This window comes from Simochromis diagramma, unplaced genomic scaffold, assembly GCF_900408965.1.
Source record: "Simochromis diagramma unplaced genomic scaffold, fSimDia1.1 OVJJ01000602.1, whole genome shotgun sequence".
NCBI classification, from domain to species: domain Eukaryota; kingdom Metazoa; phylum Chordata; class Actinopteri; order Cichliformes; family Cichlidae; genus Simochromis; species Simochromis diagramma.
In genome coordinates, this window is record NW_024387040.1 from 5,226,945 (window position 1) to 5,249,228 (window position 22,284).

A 22,284-nucleotide genomic window follows, 5' to 3' on the forward strand; every position below is an offset into this window, starting at 1 on the left:
CAAACAAAACCTTTTGTGATAGCTGGTGTATACATGTCAAAAAGTTGGACAGGCGATAACATGTGCTTACCCAGTGGCGACTGCAGCGTGGCCTATGTAAACATCATGGCTAGTGAATAATAACAGAAAAATGGTAATGACATTATGATTGAAACAAAGCCTGCTCTTATGGGCGAAGCATAACTGCATCAAACTATGATGAAGAGAATGAAGAACATAAACGTGTGGGATGTGTTATTCAGACAAAAGTTTACTGGGGGGGGGGGGGGGCAGCAACTGAACCCATCATGAGAGACAATTGTCCACCTTTACAATCCGGTGTAACAAGAACTTAAAGTTTCGTGTAGCTCATTCTGAGCAAAGTCAGCAGATCCTCTCAGGTTTAAGTCCACACACACACACACAGTTGGGCTATTTTAACTCGTGGAGTTTGTGTGTGTGTGCGCGTCTTTGTCTCGGCTCGGTCTATCAGTGCGTCTCCGTTCTCTGTCGCCTCCGTGGCGTCTGTCTTTGTCTCTATCCAGCTTCTTATCTCTGTCTCTGCGGCCGTCCCTGTGATGATGTTTATGATCAATGTGGCCTCCATTACTCTTGTGATCTCTGGGAGGCGTCCTGCTGCGGCCTCTGTCTGGGGAATCGCTCCTCAGGCGCCCCCTTGCGGTGGAGTGTCCGGCTCCGGGCTCGCCAGTGCGGCGCTGCAGGCCGGTGGAGCGCAGAGTGTTGAGGAGGAAGCGTTTGTTGGTGCTTCGCAGAGGACATTTCAACCTGAAAGAGAAGTGAAGGACATGAGGTTAGTTAGACGTGTTACACTTACCCCTGCGACCATTAGAGAGACAGATGGATGGTCGTCACTGAGGTCAGAGCTAATAACCGCCACACAGGACTCACAGGACAGATTCATCTTTAAAAGTCCTCGCAGACAGAGCTGCAGCCACCACTGAGGATACTGAGTGTTTCTGCTCTTTCCGCCTTTGAATCCTCATGAAACTGATTAAAAGCTGGCAGTATTTTATGGGCTGACTCCAGCATTAAGCCTCCCTCAAAATCAATAAACAGTTCTGTGATTTTCCACACAGATTTTATCCTCAGAAATAGACATTAGACATCTCTTTGTGGTATTTCAAATATATATTTTTTAAAACTTAAAAACTCACACTCAGTGGCTTAAACTGGGTGATTTGGATTCATGACCTCAGTGTCAGATTGTCATACAGGTCTAATTGAGATCAAAATGTTTTACAGCAAAAACTTGATGGAAAAAAATGACAATTTTAGTTTCAAGTTTGACTACTTTAAATGTAAATATCAGTGAGATAAAAAGTAGCAATAACTACACAATGCAGACAAGATCAAACATTCCAGGATTTGCCAGGACATCATGGTGTTTTTACATATTACCAAACTGGTTATATATGACCCTAGATTAGTTAGAGAACCTTATTAATGGCCTTAAAGCATGAACTCAGTGCAGAGAAAAGCCAAAAGCAAAGCAAACGTTTTTAAAACTGTATTTTTGCTAACAAGAAATTAATTGTCACACAATACCAAACATTTAACTACAGGCAAATTAATGGAAATAAACCCCCAATATAAAGCATTTTAGTAAGAGATCTAGTGACTGTGAAAGCCATGACATAAAATTTACATTTACATTCATATTTAAACCATTTAGTTCCCTGAGGATGGCTCCTGGAAGAGACGACTACCACCGGGATAGAACTTTTCCATCACAGGAGAAAGGCCATCGTTTAAAATCTTCATATTGACTTTCAATGAGGGGACAAACCATGCTAGGAGACTGCTCTCTGCCACTCAGGCGCTTATCCACCAGTCGAGAATACGACCACTTGCTCTCAAATGTGCACTGTTCATTGTAATGAGGGATGAATGCAGTGCAGCTCTACTGTAATTGTTTTACAGTAGGGCGGTTCTTGGTGACAGTCTGATTACATCCTGCACTGACATCCTCATTCATCTGAGAAGGAGTTGCTCTTTACTTTTACTGGGTGCACTAATGCACGACCATCACTTTTATCAAATGTGTGCAGTCGACCACAGCTTCCAACCCCGTTTTACTGATGCCTTTCCCATTGATCTAAATAGCAGAGAGCAGCATGGGACCATAAATCTAAACACATTCAATGAAAAATCAATCAGTGCCTTCCATCTGTCGTCCTATCAGTATCAGATATTCTTTTTTTAGTACAATAACTTTATTGTATGTAATGAATCCATGCTTCCTCCTTCAAAATGAGTTACAGGCCCTCCGAGTACGCTTTTCTATAGTCTACAGTATTTCTCCAGCATTTTTGAATACTCACAACTTAGGAGGTGAAAAACAAATTGGAGCTTTGTTAAAAGCGGCAACCAAACCGATGTAACGCCTACTGCAACTGTCAGGATCTGAAGTTTTAAAAAGGATATATTAGAGTTTCAAAAGCAAAACTGCATTAATTTAATATCTGTGCCATAGGATAACACAAGCAGGCCTTTATACCCTGTTTTTTTTTTTTTTTCTTTATCTGTTTTTTGGTCCAAAAAAAAAAAAAAAAAAAAAAAAAAAAAGCATTTGGGTCAATTTTAAATGTCAGATTGGAGGCAGGTCAAAACAAGATATATCATTTACCTACATTTTTACACTGGGGCCACCTTCTCCTTTGAAATCAAAATCATTTTCTAACACAGTCATGATTTAATACTACTTTCACTCTCACAGATTTTAAATTTGTGCAGTTTTGCTATTGAAGCTCGGATATATCCCATAATATTGATGCTCAAAGTTTGCTCAGGGGCTATAGAAAAACACATTACACTGCCTCTACTATGAACATCCTGTCTAAGATCATTAAGGACAGCGTAATGGGTATGTGTGTCTATTTTAACTTTCACTTCAAGTTAAAATAAGTTTGTATTTGATGCATCTTATTTGTATGCACTGCTCAGGGAGATGCTCCAAATGTCACTGTGCACCTGTACAGAGACAAATACATGCATTCTCTCCTATTGTAGGATGTGACATTTTGAGCAGGTGTAAAGTTTATATGGTTGCACTTTTTAAACGGAGTATAAATGAAATTAAAGGTTCATTTTACGTAGATATATTTTGTAGAAGAAGTTATGAGGGCTTAAGACGGTAGAAGAAATAAGCCAAATTAAAAAGTGCCAAAATCTGACCCACTCATGTCCTCTTTGAGGGACTGCAACACTCAAAATTTTCATTCTGAAGGTAACATTTTGGCTTTATTAACCACACTAAATAAAAAAAAATATATATATATATATACATACACACGTGTGTGTGTGTGTGTATTTTGTTGTTTTAGTATGGAATGGCTCTGCTCTCACTTTACTCACTCCTCCTGCTGAAACACCAGGAGTTGTGTGACTGTCACATAGATACTTTTTCCCATTATCCCATTACTTAGAACACAATCTGAATCAGCAGGACCTGCCTAGGATTTTCCTACATGTTATGGATGCCAATTACTTAACATGTAGTGATAAGTAATTGTGGTGCACCTTCGACCTTCAGTCATTTTTATTTGTCCTCCCTGTTCACACTGGATTAAAATTTGAGGTGGGTGGATCAATCCAAAGATAGTATCGATAGTATTGATACCAACACTGGTTTAGACACATACTAGCACAATAGGAACGATGCTTTGCTTCTATCCTCCAAGTTCAGTATGTAGCCCAGGGAATTGCTTTAAATCATTTTTTAGTGAAAAATATATTTCAGGCATGCACTATGAAAAAATTACAGGAATATTTTTTAGTGTTAACCTCCACATCAATTTTATTTATAGCTTATAACACATTTAAGCTAGAGAATCTAACCTAGCGTGCTGCAGAGACAGGCACATTTACACTGCAAGTCTCCAAAAAACCCAATGCCACAAAAAGCTGAAAGATGCATTTTTATGTGTTAACTAATTGTAGTGAAAAGTAACAATCACAGCGATTTAATGCTGATTAAATCTGTTGCAAATGAATGACGATTCATTCATTTTCCTTTACAAGTTAAAATTAACGGTATTGGTAGGGCTGCACGATTAATCATTAGAAAATCGCGATCTCGATTCATACTTATGTGCGATCTCATTTCCAAATGACAACGATTTAAAAAAAAAAAAAAAAAAAAAAGATGACGACGATTGTACCGCATTTTGATCCGGGACGTAATCTGCATGAAAACAAGCACTCGCTCTTCCTGCTCAACAAATGACAAGGGCGAACATGATGTTCTTATGTTTCAGGTACATGGGCCAGACGTGGCCGTCAAAAAGGCCAGGTGGGTCTGGTACCAGGTAGTTTCTTGAGCAGAAGCTGTGCCATGTGATGCTAAAATTAGCAGGGAAAAAACAACGGAGAGCACGTCAGGGATGACGAGAAAGTGACAGGAGAAAATCCGTCCCGGTCAACCACCCAAACATCAATAACGGGAACCTTATACAGCGCTTCCCTATACACGTCGAACTCCCGCAGGCACAAAGAAATTACGGAGGCTATCACTTATCACCTGACCAAAGATATGGCTCCCATCAACACTGTGCAAAACGAGGGATTTAGGAAAGTGATCAACGCCCTAGACAAACGCTACACAGTGCCGTCCCGCAACTATTTTTCTATTGTTGCACTACCTGCTCTATACACGCAGCGTCGAGCAAAGGTGGAGACGGAATTTCAAGCAGTACAACATTTTGCGGCAACGACAAAACGTGAGACATTTGTTGTTTTTATGTTTATTTATTGTTTTTATGTTCAGTCTCAACTGTTACGAAGTTGATGTGCAGTTAATAAGTGCAATAAATATTTATACTGGAATTTTTACTGTATACTGGAATTATTATACTGGAATTAATACTGGAATTTATACTGTATACAATAAATATTTATACTGGAAAAGAAAATCGTGAGAGAATCGTGATCTCAATTCTAAGCCAAAAAATCGTGCAGCCCTAGGTATTGGTATCGGCAATACTCGCCGTCTATGTACTTGGTATCAGATCGATACCAAAAATCTGCAGTATCGCACACTACTGCAGCCATTTTCATTAGTTCAAGTGCAATGCACACATTATGTGAGGCTCAACTACCAAGCCTTCTTACTAAAGCAGATAAGTAAGAGTCAGACAGATGGCATGTCAGACACTGTGCTCACCATCCTGCAGGGCCCATGGTCTCTGCTCTCACGCGGGCTCTGTCAGTCTCCCTGAGGAGCTCCTCCACTGCACGCCTAGATGGATAAATAAAGAGGAAAAACCGTCAAACACTGTTCACGTGAAGGGGAGGAAAAATGAGGAGAAGCCGAGGACAAAGATGGCGCAAATCCTCAAGGGGGAGCCAAGGGGAGAATAATCTAATTAAGTGAGAGAAAACGGAGTGATGCGGAAGAGAAAGTGAATCATCAGGAGCAAAGTGTCCTGGTTTGACACGAGCTGCTGAATCGGCACAATCCCAGCAGAGGAGACCCGCTGATCTACTTTTATACAGGACAGGGAGCTCATGGTGTGTGCCACCACGAAGGCAGGCTTTCCATACAATCACAAGCTCGTCTAACAACACAATAAATGAGCCTCTTTTTTTTACCGACGGAGCGCTGTTACAGATTTAGAGGAAACCTGCGTTCACCAGTGCGCAAATACCAAGTGAGGACAAATATTAACACGCTACATACTTTTCCAGCTCATTATCTTCTGCCATCGCGATCACACGCAAACTTAATTGCGATAAAATCGATGGATGGTCGTTAATTAACCCAACATCGCTTGTTTACCTCCTCGCGAGGTCCTCCGACCGAGGACCCCGATGATTTTTGCTGCCCTGAATAATGCCAGATCATTTTTAGCTTCACCTTCCACCCTTTTCTCTTTTTCTGTTTTCTACCATCTCCCAAATAACTTTCTTGGTCAGTAACCGACTAAATCGTTATAATAAAAAAAAAGAAATCATGATATTTCAGTTTGGGCTCATTTTATCACACAGTTAACAAAATGTACCCGTTTAGGAAAACGAAAGCGATGCCGTAGTGGTTATTTTTAATTCCCCATTTTACGGTAAACTGGTATAAAGCTGATGTGTGCATCAAAAATATTAGCTTAACTTAAGAAGTTGGCAGTGTTTTTGTCGTCATTATTTCTGACCATCAACCGACCTAAATTCTGGTGAGGTTTCTTTATTTCATTGCACTGCTTGGTGAATGTTATACGTCAGTGGAAAGGTGTTTTTTTTTGTGCTAATTAACTATTAACATCTCTCAAAACTTGTTGAGAAAGGGAGACACTCTCATCTTTTAAAGCGGCATTTATCCAAAACTGAAAGCTGTAATATTAAGTTTCACTTATTATTTAAAATAAAACTAAGTCATGTTAATAAGTTTTAATCTCACGCCCCCTTTAAGCCTTTATAACAGTAGTCTACAATGTAACCAGTAATCTTCAAAAAGAATAACTTACAGTATGAATACTTTTATTTATTTACGTTTTTATGTTTGTTCCATGTATTTATTTATTTATGTATGTATATGTAGTTACTTACTGTAGTTAAATCTTGCATATATATATATATATATATATATATATATATATATATATATAGTTATATGTGTTTATTCGTGTATCGATTTACCTATGTTTGTCTGCGTTACAAATGTATACAGTTATCTATTTATTTTGATGTGTTTGCTGACTTATTAGAATTTTTTTTATACATAAATATATTTAAACACATTTTGTTTTCTTATTTATTTTATATTATTTGTTTTCTTATTTATTTATTTGTCTATTTGTTTTTTAATTATGTATTTACGAAAAGGCGGTCTTAAAGCCAACCCCTAGCTCTCCTCTGGATTGACAACCGTATGCCCCGCCCACTCGGTTTTGACGGACAGCAGTGGGCGGGGTCAGCGCTGCCAAAGGCACGGGGGCGTTTTCGTGCGGGTTTTGCGGAACGGTCCGTTGCGGTGGATGCGTGATTGAGGTCCCGCGGCTAATAATCACCCCCCTTTTTGGGGCCGGAGTGCACGGCGCGGAGGAGCCGCCGGAAAAGGTAACGTCACATCACATCTGCCTGCGCGAGCGGTGTCAGTGTGTGGCTGGCTTTGCTTTCTATGCTGCTGTCGCCTCATCGGTCCCAGGTTTTTCCGCTTGTGGGGAGGGTGGGATGGAGTCAGACAGATGGGGGGCAATGATTGAAAAAAAATTCTGATATATGTAAGTGTGTCGGGCTTGCGTATTTGATCATGACACTGCAGTGGGAGCGCTCCCAAGGTAGATCAGGTCTATGCCAGAAAAAAATTATTGTACATTTAAATTAAATCAGTGTCATTTTTTTGTTATCTTTGTGTGTCTGGGTGGTGTGGAGGGGGGTGGTTTAAGAAAAAAAGGCAGCCTATTGCAACAGACCTTGCAGAACAGCAGCAGCAGCAGGCCTGTTCCTGCAAGTGGCTACCAGAGCCTTTTTTTTAAGATAAGAGAGATGGGGTTTTATGAAAATGTAGGCTAAGCCGAGAGGACCTGAGATTTTAAATCTGTGGCCTAAAACATCATTTCATCTTCTTTGAAAATGTAATTCCTGCACACTGGACTGTCGTGTCCTGTAAGATTAGATTGTCATTTCGAACAATAACCAGAGAGACAAGAGTGTTATTTACTGAAATGGAAAGCAGTGCAATGACAATAACAGCCCGGCCTTGGACTCTCATACACACATGTACACACACACTGTGTGGTGGGATTAAAAGAGATATTCTACAAGCATTTGCCAGTCTTCATATTGCTTGTATAAAGGAATCCGTTGCAACAGCTCTGTTTAAAACACATTTAAGTGCTTTTCACTGCTCTGAAGTGCCGTCACAGTGAAAACACGAAGACTTTACTTATTGATAAAGACCATTCACAGGTACCTAAAAACGCCCTTGTGCTCGACGTGCGTGTTTGCTTTTGGTTGTGTAGACTTACGCTCGCATGTCTACACGTATATGTGTGTTTATATGTGTGTTTGTTTGTGTGTGTGTGTGATGTGGTGATGTCACAGCTTTGTTATAGAAACAGAGAAGCCTTGTGTCCTCATGATTAATTCATGTCCAGCTGCGGGATAGAGACAGAAGCAGCCAGTCACACGCAGACAAGAGGAGCACGTACTTAAAGGAGGCTGAAATAAGTAACTACCGGTGGGGTGGCCAAGGAGACAGGAGGGACAGGTTGTCACAAGGAAAAAAAAAAAAGACCCAGACGAGATGAAAAGAGCAGAAAAAAAAACGACTCAAGGGGACTCTCATCATCATCGTCTGCGCTGTCTGACAAGCTTTCAGGCTGTACCGAGGAGGAGCAGAGCATCCTGCTGAGAGGAGTGCATCTGTTGTGTGGCTCCTCTGCATCCTTCTCTGGCTACACTCTGAATGTCAAGCCCCACTGAGCAGAACGGGATCCAGGTCGTCATGGAGACAGGAGCAGACCCTCGCTGGAACAGAGGCAGGTAGTCACTGTATCTTGGCTGGCCCGCTGAGCGTAGAGGCACGCCCTCTGCTGTCGGCTGATAGCATCTGGCCCCTCGGAGGCTGGGCTAATAGAAGGGCCGAGGGGGTCTGAGGGGCTTTGGATGTGAAACGCTGTGGAAATGATCAGCGCACACTGTGGTGCATTAGCTCTGGGGACACGCTCTGCTCGCTGGAGTGCTATATTTCAAGACTTTGCTTTGGGCGTGTTCTCTTTCCGTTGTAGAGGAGACTGAGTTCATCTACTGTACTCAGCCTGAACCAAAAATATCAAGCGCTTTCCTTGGCTTCGCCCCCCTTCCTTTCATCCTCTCTTCCATTCCATATTCTTATTCTTCCCTTGTACCTGTTTTCACATCCCATTGATCTCTTCTTCTTTTTCTTCTTCCACCTGTCTACGCTCCCTTCCGTATCTTGCCGGCACCACTTTCCTTTTCTGCTGCTTTCCCAAGCTCACTTTCTCTGATCTGTGCCCTCTCTCTGCCTCAATCCCAGATAATTCCCTCTCTGTGGAATTGGAAGATTGGAGCAGGCGAGAGCAAAAGAGAGATTATACTGCCAGATTAGTGGACAGAAGCAGCAATACATAATCTCAGCAGTGACATAAACGTGCACACACACACACACGCTGTGTCACCCTCGGTCTCATGCAAACACGTGGGCACACGTGCACAAAGCATTTGCCACATGAATAAATGCCCAACACTTGTTGTCTTGTTTTCTTTCTGAAACAGCTGTTTAACTCTCTTGTTTTGGCCTCTGACCCACAGGGTGATGTGCCATCAGCCACTGGGGGGCATTTGTCCTCTCCGCCACCTGTTCAGCCTCTGAAGCTTATGGGATAGGAGTGTGTGCGCCCCTTCCCAACCGCTCTGCATCCCAGCTGGACTCAGTCGTGCCAAAGCTGAATTGCGTTGAAGGAGAAGACATGGGCAGCCCGGGCTCCGAGGTGGGTCTGGCTGGGTCCGTGGAGCCAGCTCTGGAGGCTCTGTGTCCCGAGTGTGGCCAGATCCACCGCAGCTGGGAAAACCACCTTTACAACTACCGTCTGGAAGTGGACGACGATCTGGTGTGCCACATCTGCCTGCAACCGCTGGTGCAGCCTCTCGATACGCCATGCGGACACACCTTCTGCGCCCGCTGCCTGCGTAGCTTCCTCCAGGAGAGGGACTTCTGCCCTCTGGACAGGACCCGGCTGCAGCTGCAGGCATGCCGCAGGTCCAGCATCCTGGTGCACAAGCTGCTGGACAAGCTGTCTGTGTCCTGCCCTTTGACCCCTGTCTGCTCCCTCAGCATGCCTCGCTGTGACCTGGAGGCGCACCTTAAACACAGGTAATAAAGCTTTTATGCAGACAGATGAATGCATGAGATCATTATGACGCCGTGCATGCAGTCAGGATTTCATGAGCTTAGCTTCTCAACTAACAAAGCCACCAGGCGATCGGTTGAACATCCTTTAGTAATAACCACAAGCAGCATTCAGGGCCAATCCGTCCTTGTGATTGGCTTGTTTTTCAGCTGAACCAGTGGAGATATCACAAATCAGAGTCCGCATCACATAGACTTACCCACCATTCTTAACCTTAAAGGTCTCCCCCATTCCGTGCACACGCTTTGGCTTTTGGCCCGTTTGGACCAGGTGCTGTGAGACCCTGCAGGGATTATTGGGCTGTAGGTCATGTGACGGGGGATTAGTGATTCCCTTTCGACAGTCATGGGTTGGCTGACCAGGAGCCTTCGTGTTCTCATTCTGCAACCATGCTGAGCAACTTCAACACCAGAGATCTTTTCAACCACTTCTTCTGTGAGACAGCCAAGGGCAACCCCGGCCTGTGGTGAGTCGAACGCAGTGGGGTGTGAGGTCAGCGTGACTCAGAATGACAAAAAGACATTATTTACTCGCTGGTTTCCACTGTTTTTGTTATTTCAGTCTGTATCTCGGTTTGCTTTGCCTCTTACTTTCTCTGTCCTGCTTCCTCTGTTGCCATGTCTTGCACTGAAGTGCACGATTACGTGTGCGTGCATGGGTGTCAGGCTGTCATTGCTGCTTCAAGGATGTAATTCGTGCAGTATGTGATGATGTGTTTGTGCCTGGTTAAGGCATTAAAACCAGTGCTCTTGATCTTTAAGCAGACTCCTTTCTAGTTGAATTTTGACGTTGGTTTGTTGACTGGTTTTTCACTGTCCTCCTAACACCTCGATTAAGTTGAGGAGATTTTCCTTAACAAGATCAGGGTAACAGACTATCACTTACAGTCCTTTAAAAGCTTTTCTGAGTCAGCTGTTTTTCTATAAAAGAATCCCTTTTAAAGAAACGCTGTGTAGCAAAGTGCCAGCCGGTGAAGCCGAAAGTCAACAAGATAACGGTAAATGGTCAAATGTTGCGTAACAACACCAGTTGTCGTCTTCTAGTGAGGCTGTAAGGGCAAAATCTCTTGAGTGTATCCCCTTTAAACATTTATTCTTAAAAGTATCTGCATCCCGGTCTTACCTCGGGAAAGAATACACGCGTAAGGTTGTGTTGACAAGATAAGGAAAGATGGTCTAACAGTTCACACAAGGTCACCACGAGGACTAACGCGACATTCTTTAGCAAAGCTTAAATCTCGGCCTCATGCGAACTCACCGCTCCCCTGCAGACTTCGGTTTAAGATAGCAGCCAACAGCCTGCCGTTGTGTTTGTGTGACTTTAAAAGTCAACATTGTTTTTGTTGAAGATTAGGGATCAGACATTAGATTCAAAGAGGAGGACACGGTGTTCCACGATGATTACGGTGGGCTGCTTCATTTTGTTGCCCATGTACGTGTGAGGAATGAACTTTCACTGTCCCTGGGAAAAAAACAAAGGAACCAAATGACTACATCTATGTGAGCAGAAGTCTTTGTTTTTAGCATTTACCAGTTTTCCTGTCAAAATTATTTGTTCTTTGCAAAAACGAAAGATTAGACAAGGAAGGAAATTCATTAAAGAAAACAAAATTACTCTGTGTCACAAGGGATTAAACACCTGTCACCTCTAAGCTACCACTTACAGTAATAAAGGAAATTAAGGCTGACACCATACTGACCCTTTGAGGGAGTCGTTGTGCGTTTATTTTTAAATTGTTTCTAAGTGAAGTGTTTCTATTTTTGTAGGCGAAGAAGGGACACGTCGTCCCGTGTTTCTTTTTTAAGGAAACATTTTATAATTAACTGGTAGCTCATTATCTGATCTCAGAGCTATTCATACAACAAATCAGCAGTTTTCTCTGTTTTCAGCTTCTCAGATGTGAGTACTTGCTAGCCTTTGCCTTTGGGAATTTGGGAAAGACGTCTTTTTTTGCTGTTTTATGGCTTTGAAGTGCTTCCTACCATAGAATTCCCATTCTTCCCAGAGCTTTAAGATCTTCATGTTGCTTGAAAAATTAGATGATGTTATTAATTCAAGCCAGTTTGAAGGGTCAAGGCTAATTTACAACTGAAAATCACAACCACAAAAACAGACTTTTTCTTTTTTTTACTTCTTTTTCCTGGGATTTTATCCTTGTAAAGCCTGAACCAGGACAAAATCGCCAGAAAATTGTCATTTTTAGTGTTTATTCAACCTTCTAACAAATTTTAAAAATCAAAAACCTTAAATATGAATTTGCATAGTAGTTAGGGTTAAAAAAAAACCTCACTATTGCACTATTCAAAGTGTCAGCATGTTTCTGGAGCTTCACTTGTGCTTCACTGATTTAATTTTGGAATTTTAGAAAGAACCTGTTAACTAAAGTCATTGTAAACTTCAGCAGCGTAAGAAAACAAATCTCTCAAGTTTTCTTCTCTTGTGAGCGAGCACCGCATCAAGTTAACTGAGCTTGGTTTTCTTTACATGTCGGATGGGGTGATACGCTGACACCTGTTGCTTGATGAAAGGTGTCCAGGGATGCAGAGTCAGCAGACAAATGGGGACGGTCCACGATGTGAGAGCGGGGATGAGCGAGCAATGGTGACCAGCCCTCCCAGGTCACCGCATACACCACAGACAGACCTGAGGGACCGCACGCCGTCACCGCCCTCTGGACCCAATAACAGCTGCGGTAATGGGCCTGTGTGGACAGATGATGCCGGCCTTGACAACCCAGCCTTTGAGGAAAGCACCGAAGAAGACAGTAAGTTGATCTATCGGCCTTGGATTGTCAGTAAAGTTAATAATATAGCTGTCATCCATCTCTTCGTGTCCTTCTGCCTGTAGGTGTAGTAGGGTTGGAGTGTGTGGTCCCCAGGGTGAAGCGGCCCCTCAGTAATCCCTGTATCCATCTCCTGCGCTCCGTTAGCTCCACCTCCTCTGGCTGGGACTGCCCTGAATCCCCGCCTCTGTCTGCTGAGGAGGGTATGACATCATCTGTTCCTTTCACTGAGGATCTTCTCAAAGGGACCTTGGATAATGAAATACCTTACTTCCTTGCGAGCTGTAGTCTTATAGAAAAAATGGATAATCACATCCAGTCAGCTTTGTACTAAAGGTTGGAAAGATGTGGAAATTACTTTCTTAAGTGAAGCTTTTTTTTGATAATGTCACTGGTGTCTCCTCTAGGCTGTGTGAAGCTCCCCTCCCTTCCTGAAGGAGAGATAACTGCCATAGAGGTCCACCGTGCAAACCCATATGTAGAGCTGGGAATCAGCATTGTTGGTGGAAATGAGACGCCTCTCATCAACATCGTGATTCAGGAAGTTTACCGAGACGGGGTCATTGCAAGGGACGGGAGGCTGCTGGCCGGGGATCAGATACTCCAGGTGAGAGATCAGTTTCAGGTGTAAATTTTCAGTGTTTTCAGAGAGTGTTTGGAAGATTTGTTGAAGACAAGAGCTTAATAAACATTTTATTAGGAGTCTGTGGGAGATGTGCTGCAGATAGTGCAGCGCTGAGAATATTGTAAACAGTGGAGTAGGGCACATTGTTCTGGATATGCTGTGTGACTGCAACATTTCTAAATTATCCTGACTGTCAGTTTCGACATTGTGTTTTGAGGAAAAATATCTATGTATATATTTTTGGATAGTTTAGAGCTTCACTTAGAAATTAGCCAGTTGTTTTCTCTCAGCACCACATTTACTTTCGTCTTAGTCAACTTTCTATTTTTGGTCTACTATTAAAAGCTCCTCTAATCAATAGTCTTCTGTTAACGGTCATCAGACGAGTACTTGTAGTTGAAAGGGATAACCCTTAGTGAGCAGTTCACTAATAGTCAAGATCTGTAGATGTTAGCACCCTTTGGCACACTGTTGTGGTTTTACGGTTCTATTTACGGTCCATTTCCATGAGAAAGCTCCAGAGAGCAGACAGTTACCTTTCAGACAGGGGAAGCTATAAATGCTGTATTTCTTTCTCAGTTGTTTTTGGTGTTGACCAAAACAGAGCTAAAAGAAAATGAGTGTGCGACTTAAATGCGTCAGATAGCTAAGAATCTGGTCATGTTTCAAAGCTAGCTTGCTCATCTAGTTTTTATTTTCCATTCCTCTCCACTCCAAGGTGAACAATGTGGACATCAGTAACGTGCCACACAGTTTTGCTCGCTCCACCCTGGCCCGCCCCTGCACCACCCTGCAGCTGACTGTACTCCGGGAGCGTCGCTGTGCCTCCCGGGCACCTCCCTCCTCTTCCTCCTCCACCCCAGCAGTCCCCCATGCCCCCTGCTCCACTCCCGAAGTCACCCCACCCAGCCCAGCCACTCTGAGAATCACCCTGCATAAGCGAGACTCCACAGAGCAGCTTGGAATCAAGCTGGTACGGCGAACGGATGAGTCAGGGGTGTTTGTGTTAGATCTCCTGGAGGGAGGCCTGGCTGCCAAGGATGGCAGACTGCGGAGTAACGACCGCGTGCTGGCAGTCAATGAACAGGACTTGCGACACGGCACCCCAGAGCAAGCTGCTCAGATCATACAGGTGCAGTTTGTTCATTTGGGTCTACAATCCTGGATTTCCCTTTTGGTTTTACAGACAGGGGCTGAAAAATAATTTTGCTACTTCAGATTTGTCTCTAAAGCACAGATTCTGCCCTTTCAGGCCAGTGGAGAACGAGTCCACCTGCTGATTGGCCGACCCAGCAAACCAACTCCACCGCCGCCGCCAAAATCAAGCTCCACCAGAGACCTTTACTGCCTTGATCACTTCCTGCCTAACCACAGCTCTACCCCGAGTCCTGTGGCCATACACCTGTCCCGCACCAGCACCCACAGAGTGAGGACATGACTTGCCCTTTTTGTTTCACCTTTACTTCGTTATAAAATTAGATTTTATGAGATCAAAATCTAAACTGAGGTTTAAAAGTAATACAATAAAAAGAGTATACTTTTTTTTTTTTTTTTTTTTTTGCCGTATTGAAATCAAGCCTGTGTTTCGATTGCTCCCAGGACCTGTCCCAGTGTGTGACCTGTAAGGAGAAACACATCACTGTGAAGAAGGAACCACACGAGTCTCTGGGCATGACTGTTGCAGGAGGGCGGGGCAGCAAGAGCGGGGAGCTGCCGATCTTTGTGACGAGCGTCCAACCGCACGGCTGCTTGTCGAGGGATGGGCGAATCAAAAGAGGTGAACGCTTCCTCTGGACCGATTGAGCCACAACCCAAACATCACATCAGAAAACCACTGCATCTTCTCGCTTCCTCTCTCAGGTGATGTGCTGCTGAGCATCAACGGGCAGGATTTGACCTACCTGAGCCACAGTGAGGCCGTGGGCACCTTGAAGGCCAGCGCTGCGTCGCCCTCGGTCCAGCTGCGAGTGCTCGAGGTCAGCATGGTGGAAGAGCAGGACCATGATGAGCTGCTGCCTCACACTCACGACAGTGACTTTGATGCCAACTGGTCCCCCTCGTGGGTCATGTGGCTGGGCCTGCCCAGGTGAGCACACAGAGGAAATACAATATAGTTCTGGATGTGTGATTGTGTTTTGTGATATGGTGGTGTTGTCAGCAGCTTCAAACAGGACATTATACAAGAAAGAAAAGCTTGTATCTTCATTAAATGTCATGTTTTTCTTGTTTTTATCTTAACTAATTATATATTAACTTTCTGATTTGTGGGCTTTGTGCTGATTGGTTGGTTATTTGTCACATTTTCGCAGGGATTTTTTTTTTTTACTATGTATTAAAAATATCAACATGAGCGTCCTGAATCTGTTCGTGGGATCATAATCAATCTATCTGTCTGTCCATCTGTCTGTCCAGCCCTCCTTCACTCTGCTCTCCACCCTCTCCTTGCAGCTACCTGCACAGTAGCCATGAGATTGTTCTGCGCAGGAGCCATCCTGGCAGCTGGGGATTTAGCATCGTCGGGGGATATGAGGAAAGCCATGGCAACCAGGCGTTCTTTATCAAGACCATCGTCCTCGGCACACCCGCATACTATGACGGCCGCCTCAAGTGAGTGATCAGTTGTGCTTTATATGATAATCTGTGGCTTACAAAAACAGGGGGGGGGGAATAAATAAATAACTTTGTGTGATTTTTACTTCAGGCTTTAAGAAGAAATATGTGTATAATGATCATTATAATCCAGGCTGTCTGCTTGAGGCTTTTGAGGCTTCAGCAAGTACAGAGCAAAGGGTTAGTTCAAGCTCTGCTGTAATCCTGGCAGATCAGCTGAGCTCTGTGCCAGCCTAAATTGGACAGTGGCTCATCTGATACCTTTCATCCAATTGGTAAATCTCAGATAGGGCACTCTGTTTAAGCTGCTTTAGCCTGCCCAAAGTTGTTGCACAACTGCTGTCCACTTTGCAACCCATCACCACCCTGGCTCCTCCTTTTCACATTGTGTCTGACCTAATCAGTGTTTTCATACCTGATCTCCCTGTGAAATATAAATTACTACAGAAATAACTATTCTTTTGATTGTAGTGGTCCTGACTGAACTTATTTAACAGTTGTAAAGGCTCAAAAGGCCCACATTTGTAGTGTGCGCTTATTTTTTATGCTAATATTTAGAGGCATAACTGTCTTATCTATTGTCATAATGCAGCTAGCAAGCAATAAAATAATTCAGTTCTGTAGCTCATCTGTCCATATATCAAAACGAATAACATCTATTGTAGGTTTTAAAAAGTTACAGTAGATATGTCTTCTCTGTGAGTATTTTCCTTCCTTTCTCTGTACCCTTTTTGTGTCAGTACTACAAAAAATATTCAGAATAAAGGCTAATCTTTCCTCAGTGATTGAAGAATAAAGGTAGCGATTTTTTTTTTTTCCTTTTGCCAAAAAGTCTTTTTGGGAGGAAAAAAAAAGCAAACAATGAAATAATCCTAATAAGTATAATCTGTATGCCACAGAGCTTTGTTTTCTAAAACCTATTAAAAACACCTCCCCTAGCCACTCTGTTACACAAGGTTACATGTTACTAAAATACAGCTGCACAGCTTATTGTGGGAAATTCACAAGTGCCATTAAAGATGTTGGAGTTCAAATTGTACCCTGCAATTATTTTAATTGCAAATTAATATGCTGATGATCACAGTCATCTCAAAAGGCTCGTCTTCATGTATGTAGTGCTGTTTGAGCCCAAAGCTATCAGGTCCTGTTTCTAAGCCTATGATAACATGTCTCTCTTTGTCATCTCAGGTGTGGTGACATGATAGTGGCAGTCAACGGCCTGTCGACAGCAGGAATGAGCCACTCGGCCCTGGTGCCCATGCTGAAAGAGCAGCGCAGCCGGGTGGCGCTTACTGTAGTCTCCTGGCCTGGCAGCCTGGTATAGCTGGGCCAGATCATGAGCAGGCTGCGCACTCCATAGAGTCCACCCAGAATGTTCTATATTGGGAACGACCTTGGCCAAAGTGAACTGGTACGTGCTACTGTACATCGCTCCATATCGGGCTTAATCCAGGACCAAACGCATTCAGAACTACTGAAGACCCAGCAGGACCCAAGCCTGTCCTGACCAGGTGGGAACTGATCCAGATCGTGCCACGTCACGCGACAGACTGCACTCTCACACACACTGCTGTGATCATATGGTCATGTTGTCTTCACTCCCACGGGGAGAATAGTACTGCAACTGTTAACAGGCAATCTGTGCTGTAGTCACCTCACCAGGCAGTTGTAGAATCCAGGGCTATATTCAGGTGGATGCATCGATGCAGGTAGAGATTAAATATTTTTGAGGAGTAGTCTGCGATCTGCTGTGATCTAGGATAATGACAGTTAATCAGTTTAATCGAGATGTTCTGCAAGACCAGTGCTGTATCCAGCTGAATGAGCCTCAGGCCTTATTAGAAACCTGCCGCACCCTTGGGGGCTCAACTGCCCTTAGGCCTCATCACCATGATAAACCAGCTGCAATAGCAGCTGGAGTTTTATACATGTGTTTGAATGTGTGCTGTTTGTTTAATAAACACTTCCTGCAAAGGATTCATGACTCTACAGTGTCATTTTCCACTTTGTAAGCAAATGCTGAAAGCCATTTTGGCATATTACACCAACAGCTATAGAAGCATTGCTGCAGTAATAGTGCATTGATGAGGCTTTTATTCAAACAAAAACAGAAACGTGATGTTTCATCATTAAAGAACACATCCAGATCTTAACGCAGCCTCAAGGTCTGTTATTCTCCAGAGTTGTGCTGTGTAGCTTTGCAGCAAGCTCGTTGGCCTCCGCTTGATTAGCTGCAGCTGCCGGTCCAGCCCGCTGTGCCATGGGCCGATTCTTTTTAGGATGCAGTTTCTGGAAGAGGAGTAAAGAACCAATGCTGTAACATATTCAAGGACAATGTGGGGAAAAGCCATCACCCCAAATCCATTTTAAGGTCAATAGTACCTTAAGCTTTTTCTTTGCTGGGTCATGCACCACTCCATGTCGCCACAGGCTTTCCTAATTAACAGCAAAGCAAGGAGAAAATAATTTAGTTTCTGGATTGGGGAAGAAAAAGAAAAGCCCTGCCATATATAATGAAGGTTACAGGAAGTTGTTCATCACTGAAAACAATGTAGGACAACACTGGCTTGAAAGTTATACATTTAATTCTATACACTGAAGTGCAGGTTCACCTTCATGGCAAAGCTCTTGTTACAGCCAGGAACAGCACAGCTGAAGGGCTTCTTCCCCTCATGGTCTCCCAGCACATGGCTCTCCAAGTTGAAGCGGCGAGTGAACTTTTTCTCACAACCTTCTTTGGGGCACGGAAACATTCTCCTTTCCCCGGAGTGGACGCGAAGCTCATGCAGGCGCAAGAACCAGAAGTTGCTGAACAGCTTGTTGCACCGTCCACACAGCACCTTGTCTGAGACCAGAGGAGTAGTTAGCGTTTTACAGCTGGCATGAGAGTCACATGGCATCAGTGCTTCCTAGAGTTTCATTTATACCTTTGTGTTCTTTTCTGTGCTTCAGATAATTTGACCAAGTTTTTCCCTGAAAAGGACACCCTTCAGTCTCACAAGGGTAGCCTGCCGCAGAAAGACAGAGGTTTTACTTGAGCACACGCTTTAAGAGAAATTCACTGCTCTGGTACCAACTTACCTTCATGTATTTTCTCATGATGCTTCAGTTTTTTAAGAGTGAGAAATTCTCTCGTGCATCCAGTCAAGGAACAACTTGAAAAGAAATACGAGGTTAAATTTGAAATGGTCAAATACATGGAAAAAACAAAACAAAAAACAAGTCCTTGCATCAGCCACTCACTGAAAAGGCAGACTCTCTTGGTGCTCACACTGATGAGCTTTCAGCTGGTTCCTCTTGTTGAATTCCTTTTCACAGCCCTGATGATCACACTGAAAAAGCAGCAGAATTAAACAAATATAACAAAATCACAGGACAACTTAAGAGAAAATAAGCCTAGCCATACTTGAAATCGCTTTTCCTGTTGCTGATGGACTCGGGCCATGTGGTTCTTCAGGCTGGCGTTCCTGACAAAGGCCTCGGAGCAACCATCAGCCGGACACCTGGAGCGCAAAGAAGGTAACTGTTCAGAGCAATCAAAAGTCCTTTTTGTTTTGTTTTTTTAACATAATGACTTGACATTTAGGCACAAACTGCTTGCTTACTTGTGTGGCTTTTCCCCACTGTGACTGAGCTCATGTCTGGTGAGTTGGTAGCGGGTGCAGAAGCTCTTGTCACAGCTCTCACAGGAGAATGGTTTCTAAGATTTAACATAAGGCCAGGGAGCACTTAGCAGCCATTCAATCCGCCGCATTCAATTCTCACATCAGCTATTTATTGTTTCATGCTTCTAGCATTTCTGAGCCACTTACCAATCCTGTGTGTTTGCAAAGGTGAGCATCAAGCCTCCACGGTTTACTGAATGTAGCTTTACAATCAAAAAATGAGCAAACATAAGTTTTTTGACTTTGCAACCTCTCCCCCATCTTAAATAAGAGATGTCAGGTGTGGCCGAGGAGTAAACTTTTGTTTTTCTTTTCGTAGGTGCAGGACACTGAGTGACCTACTTCCAGAACATCTGGTGTATTTAATTTATATGATTGGAATGTACCAATTGAGGCAAAAGGGGGTGTCGTGCCTCAATGAAATGATAAAATGTTAAGCATTCTGTACTCACCTACATTTACGGGTTACTTAATTTAGCATGTAAGATGCTAGAAAATGATTTAGACCCAATGATACTCAAACATTATAAAAGTCCAAGAGTCTTTCCTCTGCAATGATTGATACAGGCTTTAAAAATGTCACCCGCAGTCCTTGCAGTAGGTTTCTCTATCAGCTGATCTGCTGTGTGGCACACAGCCCCAGAGAGAGGCGACTGCCTGTCTCCATTAATCACACACACACATTGAATTTACTCCACTAATCTTACTCTTATCAACCCTCCAATAAGGCTCTGTGATTGGTGTGATTTATGGTTGTCTGAAATATTTCTTCAGTGAGCTCCTTTGTAAGCAGCACACCTGAAACTAAATCAAATCACCTTTGAAAAGAAGACATTAGTGCAAATAAATATATATATATATATATATATATATATATATATATATATATATATATATATATATGTGTGTGTGTGTGTGTGTGTGTGTGTGTGTGTGTGTGTGTGTGTGTGTGTATTCAATAAAATTAGTCACACTTTAATTTTAAAAATATTTTTAACATATGAATTTCTCATTTTGGTGGTTTAAGTGTTAGCATTTGTAAAAACATGTAACTTAAGTTGTGTGTGTGTGTGTATATATATATATATATATATATATATATATATATATAATTGCTAAATTCAATTCAATTCAATTTCTTTATTGTCCCACAAGGGGAAATTAGTTTAGCAGCAGGAGGATAAAAATAAACAGAACAATACTATAAAATAATAATAACAATAATAATGATAGAAAGTTCAAGGACAATTATTTGCCATTAAGGAGACAAGACGCAGTAGGGATAAAAGAGACCTGGAGTCTTTTAGTCCTCCTCGGAGGTACTCTAAAACAGCGGCCGGAAGGCAACAACTCAAACTCACTGTGAAGTGGATGGTTCACACAATTAATAATAGAATGAGCCTTTCTAAGCACATTTCTATTGTAAATGGCCAAAAGTTCATCTTGCCAGCGCCCTGAAATTTTGCTAGCAGTTTTTACCAGAAGTCCCAACCAAATTATACAGCAGTATCCAAATAATATAGAGACACTATATCAACAAACTGTACTTAATAAACCCAGGATGTTTGATATTTTATAAATCCAGTGTTGCAATAGAACAAAAGTGTTCTTTCACACATTTTTAAGCCTTAAATAAATTGAGCCCAAATTTTAAGGCTTTAAAAAAAATCATTCACTGACAATCCAGTGACATTATCTGCTTGTCTAAACATTACAGATCGCCCTGTGCGCCCATGCCGTGCTCTCATGTGAAACCTTTGACTGATTTTTGTGAATAAGGCCTATTGAGAGCCTGTTGGGCGTTACCTCAATGCCCTCCCACGCTTCAGGCAAGCATGCTGGGGTCAGTTGACACTGTTATCAATGTCCCCCTCTTTTCTTCCGGCTCCTCCCCCGACTACCAACACCACCGCCACCTGTGCTGTCAGGGACGGAATCAATACAGCTGGCCCAATACCTACATGTATGGCCGTGCCTACACCTGTCTCTGATAACCACACAGACTCTCACCCCACCTATCACACCCACAGATACTGCATGTTTGACCTGCAGTGGGATTTTCTTGTGCTTTTGTAAGCCCTTCAGGCCTATCCCAAACACTCCGTCACACTCACACTTGCATCACATTCTCTGATATTAGTCTCACAATCTCCGAGGGTCTTTTTTTCCAACCAAGAACAGGGAGAATAAGAGGGATGATGAGGCCTCAGATGGGAATAAGATCACAATGAAAACCGCCAGTTCACCCATATGGCAAAAATACATATCCTTTGTTGGTTTTCACTGGAATTTCACATGGGCTCCTCACAGCACAGCAACTAAAGTAGCTAACTCAGTTATTTCAGAACTCTGGGCTAAAGCAGAAGGTTGAAGTAACTGTAGCTAACTTCCATTTTTACATAAGATTTTTAAGCAAGTTTAATAATGTTACAGATAAGTAGAAAAAATAGTTACAAAAAATAAATAAATAAAGCAGCTGGAACATGAAATACCCCTAACATCAACGTTTCAGCAGCAATACAGTCTACTGCACGTATAGTTAAATATTCTCTTATGAATCTTTTTTACATTTACTCAATCGCAATCATGAAAATGGAAGAACTCCTTCATTTTTCCTTAGCTACCTGTTTTTGATTTATTTATTTTTTTGAGAAGCAGCATAGAGCACATGCAAGGAGGATCTACCCATCGCTGAATCTGTTAGGAAATACTCTGAATCATCAGGGTGAATCCAGATAA

The 22,284-nt window shown here is 42.8% G+C and overlaps 3 protein-coding genes across 5 annotated transcripts; 1 reads left to right on the forward strand and 2 right to left on the reverse strand.

Moving 5' to 3' along the window:
* Nucleotides 1–230: 230 nt before the first annotated feature.
* si:ch211-140b10.6 (protein POLR1D-like) lies at nucleotides 231–5,824 on the reverse strand. Of its 2 annotated transcripts, none has more exons than XM_040043851.1 (3): nucleotides 5,777–5,824; nucleotides 5,162–5,236; nucleotides 231–765 (listed from the first exon to the last, which is right to left on the reverse strand). In XM_040043851.1, exons 2-3 carry the CDS (start codon nucleotides 5,176–5,178, stop codon nucleotides 417–419), a joined length of 366 nt encoding a protein of 121 aa, XP_039899785.1. In that variant the 5' UTR covers nucleotides 5,179–5,236; nucleotides 5,777–5,824; the 3' UTR covers nucleotides 231–416. The 2 variants fall into 2 exon arrangements, with proteins under 2 accessions (XP_039899785.1, XP_039899784.1); XM_040043850.1 differs by having other exon boundaries at nucleotides 5,678–5,815.
* A 977-nt stretch (nucleotides 5,825–6,801) lies between these two features.
* Nucleotides 6,802–17,613, forward strand: lnx2a (ligand of numb-protein X 2a). Of its 2 annotated transcripts, XM_040044297.1 has the most exons (12): nucleotides 6,802–7,047; nucleotides 8,035–8,475; nucleotides 9,265–9,826; nucleotides 12,392–12,627; nucleotides 12,711–12,848; nucleotides 13,053–13,252; nucleotides 13,989–14,402; nucleotides 14,523–14,696; nucleotides 14,870–15,047; nucleotides 15,131–15,356; nucleotides 15,719–15,877; nucleotides 17,069–17,613. In XM_040044297.1, the coding sequence occupies exons 3-12, from the start codon at nucleotides 9,423–9,425 to the stop codon at nucleotides 17,202–17,204; spliced, it is 2,265 nt and encodes a 754-aa protein (XP_039900231.1). In that variant the 5' UTR covers nucleotides 6,802–7,047; nucleotides 8,035–8,475; nucleotides 9,265–9,422; the 3' UTR covers nucleotides 17,205–17,613. The 2 variants fall into 2 exon arrangements, with proteins under 2 accessions (XP_039900231.1, XP_039900230.1); XM_040044296.1 differs by lacking the exon at nucleotides 8,035–8,475.
* A 341-nt stretch (nucleotides 17,614–17,954) lies between these two features.
* Nucleotides 17,955–19,894, reverse strand: gtf3ab (general transcription factor IIIA, b). Its single transcript, XM_040044298.1, has 9 exons — nucleotides 19,693–19,894; nucleotides 19,486–19,580; nucleotides 19,287–19,383; nucleotides 19,124–19,212; nucleotides 18,962–19,035; nucleotides 18,808–18,888; nucleotides 18,493–18,725; nucleotides 18,263–18,316; nucleotides 17,955–18,169 (listed from the first exon to the last, which is right to left on the reverse strand). Exons 1-9 carry the CDS (start codon nucleotides 19,804–19,806, stop codon nucleotides 18,041–18,043), a joined length of 966 nt encoding a protein of 321 aa, XP_039900232.1. The 5' UTR covers nucleotides 19,807–19,894; the 3' UTR covers nucleotides 17,955–18,040.
* Between the last annotated feature and the right edge of the window lie 2,390 nt (nucleotides 19,895–22,284).